This window comes from Gigantopelta aegis, unplaced genomic scaffold (genome assembly GCF_016097555.1).
Source record: "Gigantopelta aegis isolate Gae_Host unplaced genomic scaffold, Gae_host_genome ctg6735_pilon_pilon, whole genome shotgun sequence".
Lineage (NCBI taxonomy): Eukaryota > Metazoa > Mollusca > Gastropoda > Neomphalida > Peltospiridae > Gigantopelta > Gigantopelta aegis.
Genome location: NW_024535259.1, coordinates 6,751 through 19,727, shown reverse-complemented (window position 1 = coordinate 19,727; position 12,977 = coordinate 6,751). Strand labels below are relative to the sequence as shown.

Below are 12,977 nucleotides of genomic sequence, written 5' to 3'. Positions count from 1 at the left end.
ATGTTTTCCCAGTCTTTTCATGCTCTTTTGCAACCTCATTGTTACGTTCATCAACCTTTTCTGGGTCAGGTTCTATACCAAGTAATTTCCCTCCTACATACTATAGAACTGGCATGAGTTATTAGATCATACAGTATTTACCTTTACGAACATGTATCCAGCAGCTCCCTTCGAAGATTGCCAGAATGCCACTAAGATACTCATCAATGTTGGCTCGCTTTTCTATATCCTTTGGATACCAGTGATCAGGAACCATTGGTTTAGCAGCCAGATACTTCCTGATATGGCAGCACTATAGAATATAGACTATATTATAAACACAAAATAGTATTGAGTCGCCTCTCAAAGAGTTTGAATCCATTGTCATCAATAGCAGGTAAAACGTCTTATTTGCACTGACTTTTAGGAAATCTTCATTTGTCCTGTGTTTCCACCTGTAAAAAGCAGAAAATAAACTCACAAATCCATACGATTACCTTTATCAATATTGACAACGACAAGATTGATAAGGTATTTGATTAGCTTCTAAAAAATCCACACAGCGCTTTTGATGGTTGGGAAACGCATCAAACAAGTACTTTAAAGCAGCCATGTTTGCAACAGTATACGGAGCTTATTATTTCGTGTTATCTTTATATAAAATATATATTATAGTTGTTAATCTTAACAAAAATTTAGAAGATTTCCCGTTCCACGTCGGTAAACTCCTCTAGCCAGAATTATCCACGTGGGGAAAGATACTGACAGGTAAGTTTCCCAGCGATTTTAAATATTATTGGCAATGGCAATAAAAAACTTCAAATAAGGGGCTAAAAATTTGGGAACATTTGTAACTGTTTTCCCCATCCAGCTAATGGTGGATGTTTCTATCTATCTTAGAACTAGCCATTATTTCGAGGACCTTCCTATTTGAATCATCTTAAAAAAGCTAACTGATTTGGTGGATGTTTTTTTAAAAACTTTAAACAAAAAAATATAAAATAAATTAGACAAAAGTTTAGAAAAAAAGATGGAATACAGTTACTAAAAATCATCTAGACCACATATGATGGTAACAGTCAAAAGGTGATCCAATGTAACTCGGAACTAGATTATTAGGGGGGAACATTGTAGAGTCTTCAAAAGCAATACAGACGTGGTTTAATCTATTAAAAAAGAAAATAATGAAGTTACAAAGACGCAAGAACAATTCTTGATGGATTTGATGTAGTTACATTTAGACATCACAAAAGTTCTTAACAAGAACTATTGAGGGGGACCCCAGGCAACACCACGTGGAGGTAGTACTACCTTGTTTGCCCACGCTGTTGGAAAGGAGAAAAAGAAAAAAAAATTAACAAAACAATAAACATTTTCTTGAAACCAATGTGAAAAAGACTTTGGATCTAAATCTTTTGGAGAGAGAGAGAGGAAAGAAAAAAAAAGATTAAAGACATGATTGGAAATACAGGTTGGTTCTTTCAGAGTTTTTGGGGGCTTGAATCAATATGACACTAGAGAAGGATATTGTTAAGAACTTACTGCAACAAATTGGAGCTCTTGATCCAGTGGTGGATGCTAGAGAAGATATTGTTAAGAACTTACTGCTACAAACTGGAGCTCTTGATCCAGTGGTGATGCTAGAGAAGATATTGTTAAGAAACTTAACTGCTACAAACTGGAGTTCTTGATCCAGTGGTGATGCTAGAGAAGATATTGTTAAGAACTTACTGCTACAAACTGGAGTTCTTGATCATGACACTAGAGAAGAATATTGTTAAGAACTTACTGCTACAAACTGGAGTTCTTGATCATGACACTAGAGAAGATATTGTTAAAAACTTACTGCAACAAATTGGAGTTCTTGATCCAGTGGTGATGCTAGAAAAGATATTGTTAAGAACTTACTGCTACAAACTGGAGCTCTTGATCCAGTGGTGATGCTAGAGAAGATATTGTTAAGAACTTACTGCTACAAACTGGAGTTCTTGATCCAGTGGTGATGCTAGAGAAGATATTGTTAAGAACTTACTGCTACAAACTGGAGTTCTTGATCATGACACTAGAGAAAATATTGTTAAGAACTTACTGCAACAAACTGGAGTTCAGTGGTGATGCTAGAGAAGATATTGTTAAGAACTTACTGCTACAAAACTGTAGTACTTGATCCAATACAACACTAGAGAAGATATTGTTAATAATTTACTGCTACAAACTGGAAGTTCTTGATCATGACACTAGAGAAGATATTGTTAAGAACTTACTTACTTACCAAACACTGGAGTTCTTGATTCAATTTGATGCTAGAAAAGACATTGTAAAAAATTCCTATGTATCACAATAATTGATCCAATATTGACATTGTGGGTTGTATAATGACAAGAATACATTAAAGTATTTAACTTACTTCTTTAACAAACCTGTTTCCATTGATAATGTACAAAACTAGTAAATAAAGCTTGAAGATTGAAGTAAGCTTATTAAACTTTGAATGTTATAAACAAGCTGTCTTTAAAGGCTCTGTGTGTTAAATATAAAAATAAGCTTATTTGTACAATACTTTGACTGAAGCTGTCTTGTAGAACTCCAAATATTTAGAGAATTAGAAAAAAAATTAAAAAGACCTACAATGCAATATTAAGCTGTCTTGAAGCTGTTATGAACAATGCTCAATTCAAAAACTGTCTTTTTTTAAAAAGGAAAATCTGCCATTAAAACGTTACATTGCATTTTGCTTTAAATAACGTAACATCATAATATTTGAAAGCTGTCTTTGAGGCCCGTTTTCAGAAGCTGTCTTTAAGGCCCAAAGCTGTCTTTAATATCCAATTTTATGACAATGCCGGTTATGAAAAGCGGTTTTTAAGCCTGATTCCTGGATGCTGTCTTTAATGCCTGATTTTGAGAACTGAACTGTCTTTATTGTACAACACTTGAAAGCTGTCTTTAAGGCCGATATAAAACCTGTCTTTGTATTTTGAAACAGCTTCAAATGTACTCAAAAACTCTGAAATTGATCCAAATATGTCAAACTGATTTTGACTGCTCTGAATATTTATAAGCTGATTTGAAGACTGATGCAGTGATCATTAATATACTAGCACAATTCAGAAGCAAATATCAGAAAAGCTTTCTTGAAGAAATTCTCGAAAATATGGCAACAGCTTCCATTGTAATGCAGCAATACACGTATAGAACAATAGAAGCTAGTCTCTTGCGCTGAGGTAAACTAGCTTCTACAATACATTATATATTAGGACTTCCATCTCCTTATAATGATCTGTATTAGTGCCTAGTTCTGTTTATAGAATGTAGTAGTACAGTTACTGTCACATAACGTACAGTTACTAAACAAAAAGACAAGGTAACTCACAGTTTTGAAGGAAGACAAGCAAGACAAGACAAGCAACAATGTTAACAACAAAAAAATAATAATAAAAATACAGAGGTGAATGTGGACATAATACACCCAGTAAAAGCTGGGGAAAAACTAGACCCAGTAAAAGCTGGGTAAAACTTAGGTAGCCCAGAAAAAGCTGGGGAAAAAGTAGCTGGGCCACAAAAAACTAGTCTACATGCTCATAATGTATCAATTATCTAGACCTAAGAAACTAGGAGCACATGATACTTTGTCGATCATGCACTCCTATCACAAACTAGATGACCCAATCTATAAAAACTAGATGGCCCAGTCTACAAAAGCTAGATGGCCCAGATACCGTCAGGGTCAAAGCCAAGCTGTGGGCCAGAAATGACTCCTACTGAAGCGAACACACAGTGATAACCCAACTAAGCACAAACAAATCCCTTAGATACAGTGCTGTATCAACAAATGGACTTGTAACAGAACATAGGGAGATGGAAGTCTACATTGTCATGAGCCGTTAGCATGCAAGTCTTCACTTTAGTCCATCATATGTCGTCCATCATGCAACTACCCAATACATGAGACAGTGTATATTATACACATGAACAGACTTACACATTACCATAATTAATACAACATCCACTCCATATAACATATTACTAACAATCCAGTCCACAATATAGCAATGACATCATAGATAGAGATGACAGAGATATGACAGTTAACTTGCAGAGAGAGTTGTATTTAATTCTATAAAAATAAAAAGAAAACTGATAAAATACTGAAGAATAAGAATATGAATGTCAGGTAACTAACTAACTAAAGTGGTTAGGAGGGAAAGCTACCAGTACATACTTATAATAAAACTTTGTTCAAAAAGGAAGGCTGGTTGTTGCAAGTGATTACAGCTGTGCAGAATGTCAGGAAGACTAGTTACTTTAAAAACAGCTATTTGTTCAGTAAGGAAGGTTATAGTAGCTATAGTGTTAGTTGTTCAGAAATGAAGGCTTTGTGTATTTGAAGAGTAACTGTTGTGTAAAAGTCAAGGCTAGTGGTTATGTAGTGAGATACATAGATATATGGAAAAGAAACTTACTTGACTGTCTCTGTCTTTAACTTGAATTCACATAAGTGCTACACAGTCCATTTGGCATAGCATAGAGAAACGGGCAATTCTCTCTGCATTCCAGGGTAATGGTCAGTTATCCGGTCAGAAAAACGAGAGACTAGTGCAGATATGCAGTTTTTATACCACGTTTTCCCCGGGTTTTCTACTGGGCATGCGCAGTAACCAGACAAACCAGACTTACCAGTAACTACATTGTCTTTAGGAACAATAATAACTTTGATAAGCACAATATATGATCCTTTATCAGAAATGGAGAGATCTTATTGGTTAGTTCAATGCCACCTTGCGCCTTTTAAAAGAACAAAACACTAACCAATCAGATTTCAGACTGTGCCAAACTAGTTAACTATAATTGTCGTTATAAAGATAGTTTATTAACAAACTACTTATAACAGATTTAATATAATTTAGCTTGATTCAAATGTAAAATCACTATGAACATTCCAGGTACTGTGGCTATGGTAACATAATCACATGATATAGTCACATGACCTAATACACATACTCCAGTGTTAGTGGTATCATTGTAGAAAACATAATGAAAACAGAAAGCAGAAGAGACAAGGGCAAAAAGTATAGCCATTCCTCCAAGACCATATAACATTAATGTCCGTCTACCAACATGTTCTATCTGTGCAATCTGTGTGTGTGTAAGAGAGATCACAAACAAATATCCTAGCACTTACTATAGCCAAGTTCCTAGTTACTAATATCAAGCAAGCCCAGATATATAATTAAAAAATAGACTATAACTATATAAAAATAATAAATTACTCAAACAATAATTTGCTTGCAAAGTTCAAAGTTTAAAGGTTCCATTTTCACGTGCAGTATTGATCCATTTGTGAGCCTTTTCAAAATGAGGACCAAGTTCTTTCTGGCAGTCTTTAAACCATCTTGTCAATCGTGAGTTATCTTGGAGTATCTCTATATCTGCTGCCCAGAAACTGTGTAAACTCACATACAGCTTGTATATCAGCAATAGATATCTCATTGCTACTAATAAACTGGGTCTGACTAAGGAAATGTGTTTCTAATATTGTCATACTCTTTTGCATCATTTTGTAAAATTCATCAATCCTTTCTTGGTTTGGTTCCATACCAAAAAACTTTACTCCAATGTACTATAGGATATAATGAGTAAATAGAAATATTTATTTACAGTATTACCTTTTAAACATGTATCCACCAGCTCCCCTTCGAACATTGCCAGATGCCAGCTAAGATACTCGTCAATTTTTGGCTCGCTTTCTCTATATCCTTTGGATACCAGTGATCAGGAACATTGTGTTTAGCAGCCAGATACTTCATGATGGCAGCACTATAAATATAGACTAGATATATTAACACAAAATAGTATGATTACCTCTCAAAGAGTTTGAATCCATGTCATCAATAGCAGGTACAGTCTTATTTGCACTGACTTTTAGGAAATCTTCATTTGTCCTGTGTTCACCTGTAAAGCAAGACTCATAAAAATATATTATCTATATTGCCATTATACCTTTAGCAATTTCGACAACACAAGATTGATAAGGTATTTGATTAGATTCTAAAAATATCCATACAGCTCTTGATGGTTGGGAAATAGGATCAAAAAAGAACTTCAAATCGGCCATAGCAAGTCCCACTACAGTCTTATCAGTCTACGGAGTTTTCCGTTTATGTTGGAACTCAACGCCTCCTCAAAAGATGGAGTATATAAAACAATACAATAATACGAGGTCGTCATTCAGTTTATAAAAACAATTGTATTAATTAATTAGTGGATTACAATGCATCATGAATATGATTTTAGTGAAAAATGTTGTTGACAGCTGTTGTTTTTTTTATTAGTGACTTGTTTAAAATAGTCAGTAATTTCATCAACTGTCTTTCCTTTTGTCTCTGGAAGAAGTAAAACATGAAAGCCCAAACTAAAGCACTGATTATACAGAAAATAATAAATGGGTAGAATTTGAGGTTATCCTGTAATTATGAAATTAATTTAATTAATTAACATACCAACATGAAGGGGAGTACAAAAACCGATAGCAAAATTAGTAAGCCAGTTCACAATGGTTGCTATGGAGACAACAAATGGCCTAGCCTCTTGCTGGAAGAGTTCCGATACCATCAACCAAGGAATGGCACGAGGACCCAGTGCAAAACAATAGTAATACCAAATGTAAAAATCACTATGAACATTCCAGGTACTGTGGGGCTATGGTAACATAATCACATGATGTAGTCACATGACCTAATACACATACTCCAGTGTTAGTGGTATCATTGTAGAAAAACATAATGAAAACAGAAAGCAGAAGAGACAAGGGCAAAAAGTATAGCCATTCCTCCAAGACCATATAACATTAATGTCCGTCTACCAACATGTTCTATCTGTGCAATCTGTGTGTGTGTAAGAGAGAGAGATCACAAACAAATATCCTAGCACTTACTATAACGAAAGTTCCTAGTACTAATATCAAGCAAGCCCAGATATAATTAAAAAATAGACTATAATTATATAAAAATAATAAATTACTCAAACAATAATTTGCTTGCAAAGTTCAAATTTAAAGGTTCCATTTTCACGTGCAGTATTGATCCATTTGTGAGCATTTTCAAAATGAGGACCAAGTTCTTTCTGACAGTCTTCAAAACCATCTTGTCAATCGTGAGTTATCTTGGAGTATCTCTATATCTGCTGCCCAGAACAGTGTAAACTCACATAGAGCTTGTACATCAGCAATAGATATCTCATTGCTACTAATAAACTGGGTCTGACTAAGGAAATGTGTTTCTAATATTGTCATACTCTTTTGCAAGATTTTGTAAAGTTCATCAATCCTTTCTTGGTTTTCGTTCCATCCCAAAAAACTTTACTCCCCAATGTACTATATGATATAATGAGTAATAGAAATATATTATTTACAGTATTACCTTTCTAAACATGTATCCAGCAGCTCCCATTCGAAGATTGCCAGAAGCCAGCTAAGATACTCGTCAATTTTGGCTCGCTTTTCTATATCCTTTGGATACCAGTGATCAGGAACATTGTGTTTAGCAGCCAGATACTTCATGATGGCAGCACTATAATATAGACTAGATATATTAACACAAAATAGTATGATTACCTCTCAAAGAGTTTGAATCCATTGTCATCAATAGCAGGTACAGTCTTATTTGCACTGACTTTTAGGAAATCTTCATTTGTCCTGTGTTCACCTGTAAAGCAAGACTCATAAAATATATATCTATATTGCCATTATACCTTTAGCAATGTCGACAACACAAGATTGATAAGGTATTTGATTAGCTTCTAAAAATATCCATACAGCTCTTGATGGTTGGGAAATAGGATCAAAAAAGAACTTCAAATCGCCCATAATACAGTCTTGTTTAGTGTACGGAGTTTTCCGTTTATGTGGGAACTCAACGCCTCCTCAAAAGATGGAGTGGCTCTTATATTTTATACTGATTCTTCTATTTTTTGTTCTTTTTCCTTTCTCTCTTCATAATGTATTCAGACTGCAATTTAATTTTATTTTCTTATGACAAAATGAGACCAAATCTTCACAAAATTAAAGGTAAAGTAGTTTGGATTACAGGGGCTTCTTCAGGCAATGGAGAAATCTTGGCATACACTTTAGCTAAATTGGGTGCTAATTTAGTCCTGTCAGCAAGAAGAGAAACTGAATTACACAGAGTATTAGAGAAATGCCAAAGTAAAGCACTTACCACTCAATAATTATGTGGTATTGTTATTATAGGTCTGTCACCAGAGGAATATAAAAGGTCCATATGATAATGGTATTAGATATACTTCAATATGATAAGCATTCATCTTGTGTAGAACAAGTTATCAATCATTATGGCAAAGTAAAGCAAGTTATTGATCATAATATTTTTATATTATATTATGAATGTATAGATTGATTATTTAATCAATAATGCTGGTTGTTCTCAACGAGCAGTTGCTATGGATACTAAATTAGAAGTGCACAAGTTCCTTTTAGACACTAACTTTCTTGGTACTGTTTCTCTCAGTACAGCTGTACTACCTTATATGGTTAAAGAGAGGGATGGGTGTATTGTAGTTGTTAGTAGTCTCAGTGGAAAGATAGATACATCATTAGTAGGTATACTGTTTATATTAATCTGTTTTTATGTTAGGGACACCTGGTTTTAGCTGGATATTGTGCTAGTAAACATGCTATACAAGTAGCTATAACTATAATCTAATAATATTATATTATGATAGGGGTACTTTAATTCTTTAAGAACTGAGTTAGCAGATACTGGAGTGAGTGTTCTTTTAATATGTCCTGGACCACTTTATACTGGAACCTCAAGAAAACTTTTAGGCTCCACATTAAAGAAGGTTTAATAATGGTAGTTTGTATATGAGGCATTTATTTAGGAAGATCAACTAATTGATGTGGGATCACCAACAGACACTATGAAAGTGTCTTCTAAACGTTGTACACATCTCATTGCTGTGACAATGACAAATAAATTAAATGAAGTCTGGATTTGTAAGAATATTTTCCTCTTATTGTTTATACTTAACACAATACATACCAGATTTGGCAAATTTGTAAGTACTTATCACTTTAAATAGTTTTTTATTTATGATTTTCTTGCAGTGTTCTAGCAAGAAAAGCTAAAGGTCGACTACAAGCTATTAAAACTAGAAAACTTGATAAATTTAAATAATCACTTAGCTATGTCATTTATACAGTGAAATAAAGGCTTAATGGTTACCAATAAACCGTACAATATTAGCTTGTAAGTCCTCTTGAAATCTTTAGGATCTAGTTGAACTGGTTTATCTAGTTTTGTCAGCTTGTTTCCTTTAATTCCTTTAACCTAACAACAATACACACTATTGCCAGTGACTGGTGGTTGACTATATTGCTCACTTGTATATTGTACTTGTCCAATTCAAAGACATATACTGTCTTATCATGAGACTTTTTCTGAGTTTATTTGCCTTTAATACTAAAATTTTTTTCCTGGTTTCTAAGTAGCCATACTCAATCCACTTACAATTTTAAATACATCATTACCTGAAGTGATGTAGGAATGTTTTTAGTAGTAGCTCCAGCAAAATTAAATATACAGGATAGTCAGGATTTAAATAGTTCATCAATATCACCAGCCTGTATATAAGGAAATAATATAATAATGTATTAGATTATAGGATAAAACCTCATCAGTATCTGTAGTATCAGATGAGTCCAGTCCCAAATCTTTAGCACTTTCATCGCTAGATATTCTCCCCTCTTCAAGTACTTTGGTTTTATCTCCTGAAAATATATTATTATATGTTTTCTTAAATAATTAACTGACCTTTTTTGCTTTTTTTATTAACTTCTTTGTTTCATTTTTTAAATCAATACTTTCTTTTCAGTAGTTCCACGAAAGTATTGGATCTAACATTAAATATGTCTGTTCATCTTTAGTTTGTTTCGCTTGCTTCTTCTGACGATATTCTTGTAATCTCCTCTTTCGTCTCCTCTTCCTTCTGATCCACTCAAAAAAGAACTCTACCACCCCACCATAAAATGGCAGAAGAGGACAATAAATAAAAAAGAAAAGACCTTTTAATATTTCTAGAACATCTCGAGTCTCTCTACAATGTGCTAATGATAGAGTACATTTTTCTATTGTTTCTAACTTGACAACACATGTACAGTTGTATGATTTCTCCCACCAAGCAACCATCTTTTCTGTCTTAGCACCTCGTCTTTTGAGTAGCCGAAGCTTCTTCGATGAATTCTCCTAGCTTGTTTTGCTCCACGACACATTCCATCACAATTAATTGGTCGTTTAGCATTTTTTGACACCAACCCTTCTCTTCCAATATATTTTGTTCTATATCCTTACCAGTAGCAGCTACTCCAGCACCCAAGCTAAGTTAGTTGTAGTTTGTGATAGACAACTACACAATGTGCTCCCACAAAAAGCAGCAATGGTGAATATAACTTGACAAGTTGCTTTGGCTGGTTTAGTACACATAGGACAACTCACTTCACCTATATAGTATATATAGTTTTATTGGTACTATATATATGCATATAAGATATACCTTTATATAACATCATTGCTACCTTTAATATACCTAGTCCGAACAAGGCTAATATAATCCATGTTGATATAATTATCCGCCAAAATTCCACTTCATCCAATTACTGAAATCTTTCAACCATTGAATATTTGGTTCTTCAATATTAATGTTAAGATTAAATTCTCTGAAATTATCAGGATCATGGTAGTTTGGTTTTGGTGGGCAATCAGACACCTTATTACCACACTAGAGAACAAACATTGAATGAGACAGTATGAAGATGTAGATACATACTGAACATCCACAATAACCATAGCAAAAAACATGTGTCTAATGTTTCAAAGTGAAACAGTCATATTGTGTAATAACTCAGCTGATTGATCCAGCAGTTCACTAATGGAAATATAACATTACTGATGTTATAGTGAGACTATACCTTCACATGTATTGATTTGACCTTGTGTATGAAAGGAATGCATAGTAAAAGAGACATTAGTCTGTTCTCCAGGATCTAATGTCACTGTCTCTGACGGTACCCCAGTCAATACCAGCAGAACAATGGCTAACAAAGACTTTATAAGTAGCTGTAAGATCGCCAAATATTTTGAACATAGACATTGAGGAGACCATTAGTTGATAAACCTTCAAAAGCATCAATATATGCTTCAATAATCCTTCCAGGAGATCTATAAAAACAAGATCAGTTAATGCATAAATGTAATGTTTTTTTGTACTTGTTAATGACAGTTTTTAAGCTGTCCTGCTTCCATAGTTATCGTAATAAGTGATCTTTGTGTTCTTTGAGCAATAAAATTTAATTGAAAGTCAGTTTGTCTGTTGTTAGAATGTGGTAGAGAATGAACTCGTCCAAAATTATATGCCATATATTGTCCTTTCCTTCCTGACTTCTTTTTCTCCTATGATATATAATTAGTGCATGTTATAATAAAATAATTTACTAACTATATCATTACTCCAGTAATGATAGGGTTGTCCCTGTAGACAGCTATAATAATGTAAAGAAAAGTATAGTAATAGTTTATAATACACATACAATTTATAAATGCATTTTGCAATTATAATTTATTTTTCAATTTGCAAATCTACCTTCCATAGACATTAGTACATCCATCTGATTGATGTTTAAAAGCTGAATATGACACTCCAATTTTATTACAATGACGTCCAGAGAAGGCAAACTTTCCTTCCCCACCAAAAGCCATTCTGATGCATTTTGAATAGACTGCCATAATCCACTTTGTTGAGCCGATGTACGCCAGCTACTTGGAAATGAGTTTATCTTTTTAAATATCAGGAATTAGTAGGTATTTATGAACAAGTACAGGCATATAATCATCTGGATGAAAAATCAGCAATATATTCAGCTCTAATCTATCAAGATGGAGAGGATCTTGACAATCCTATATCTCTAGATAACTTACTGTTGTTGAGTCATCTTGATGTTCTTTTTCTATGAGTTGGTCCTAGGACAAGTGTTTTCCAGTCTTTCATAAACTGCCTGTCCTTCCATTGTAGTATAACTCACTTTATCAATAGTGATATTAATATTAAAGAGTAATTGAGGAGGATATAACCCAAAGACGTAATTACTGAAATAAAACAAGATATTATACACTAATGTTAACAGACTAACTAGAGTGGGGTCCATACGGAGACAATGTGCTATATCCTGTTTACTTCTACCTAAGCATTGAACAGATTCTCCTCTGTCATATGTCTGATCTCCCATATTACATTTACACAAAATCCCTAATACATAGTACATATTTCATGTTTATATACCAACCTAACCTGACTATCAAAGATTTTACGACCATTACTGTATTGAAATCCACAAGCTGCTTCATGATCCCAACTGAACCAGTCTTGACGACATCGCGATGTCCTCTTGTGTACAAACTTTCTCTTGAGGATAATTATTAACATACTATACTTTATTATATCAATGTCATTTAGCAAAAACAGACTTACTGCAACTTGATATAGTCTGTAATTTATAAGAACTGGTGACTTTGTAATTGTGATTCGTACTGGAGTTTTTAACTGTACATTTTTCTTCTGAGTGGCATCATGGAGTCTACGAATATCAGCCTCCAAGTGCTGTGATTTGCCCTAATATTCTATTATAAAAGAATGCCATTACTAAATATGTATCTATTACTTCATTAGCTTGTACAGTCATTGCAACAACTAGCTTTTTTCTGCAAGCTGTGCCATTTGGTCGCAGTATTTCTCCACTGCCATCATTGATACATTCTTTATAGAACTGACTGCAGTAATGGAAGCTGTTGATAATGTCCATAAACTAAACAAAACAATCCACAATTTGAGATTTAGTTGCATTAGAAAAATTAAATGCAACTTGTTGTAAGAGTGAAGACGCATTTAAAGAATAACCTGAGTTATACGAGTATAAACGGACATAAACA

At 33.8% G+C, this 12,977-nt stretch overlaps 2 protein-coding genes across 2 annotated transcripts; one reads left to right on the top strand and one right to left on the bottom strand.

Moving 5' to 3' along the window:
• Positions 1–141: 141 nt before the first annotated feature.
• On the bottom strand, positions 142–7,843 carry LOC121366704 (glutathione S-transferase theta-1-like; the record flags this gene model as incomplete). The annotated part of the gene is made up of 4 exons (XM_041491047.1): positions 7,729–7,843; positions 7,592–7,682; positions 7,398–7,547; positions 142–278 (listed from the first exon to the last, which is right to left on the bottom strand). Coding segments are annotated over exons 1-4 (493 nt in total), but the record flags the coding sequence as incomplete, so codon positions are not given.
• Positions 7,844–8,016: 173 nt separating this feature from the next.
• On the top strand, positions 8,017–9,124 carry LOC121366703 (dehydrogenase/reductase SDR family member 7-like). The gene is made up of 3 exons (XM_041491046.1): positions 8,017–8,187; positions 8,389–8,592; positions 9,104–9,124. Exons 1-3 carry the CDS (start codon positions 8,017–8,019, stop codon positions 9,122–9,124), a joined length of 396 nt encoding a protein of 131 aa, XP_041346980.1.
• Positions 9,125–12,977: the final 3,853 nt, after the last annotated feature.

Coding starts and splice junctions, on each gene's coding strand:
- LOC121366703 (XM_041491046.1), top strand. CDS start 8,017: ATGAGACCAAATCTTCACAAAATTAAAGGTAAAGTAGTTTGGATTACA. Junction 8,188..8,388: donor TAGAGAAATGCCAAAGTAAA/GCACTTACCACT, acceptor ATGAATGTATAG/ATTGATTATTTAATCAATAA. Junction 8,593..9,103: donor GAAAGATAGATACATCATTA/GTAGGTATACTG, acceptor ATTTTCTTGCAG/TGTTCTAGCAAGAAAAGCTA.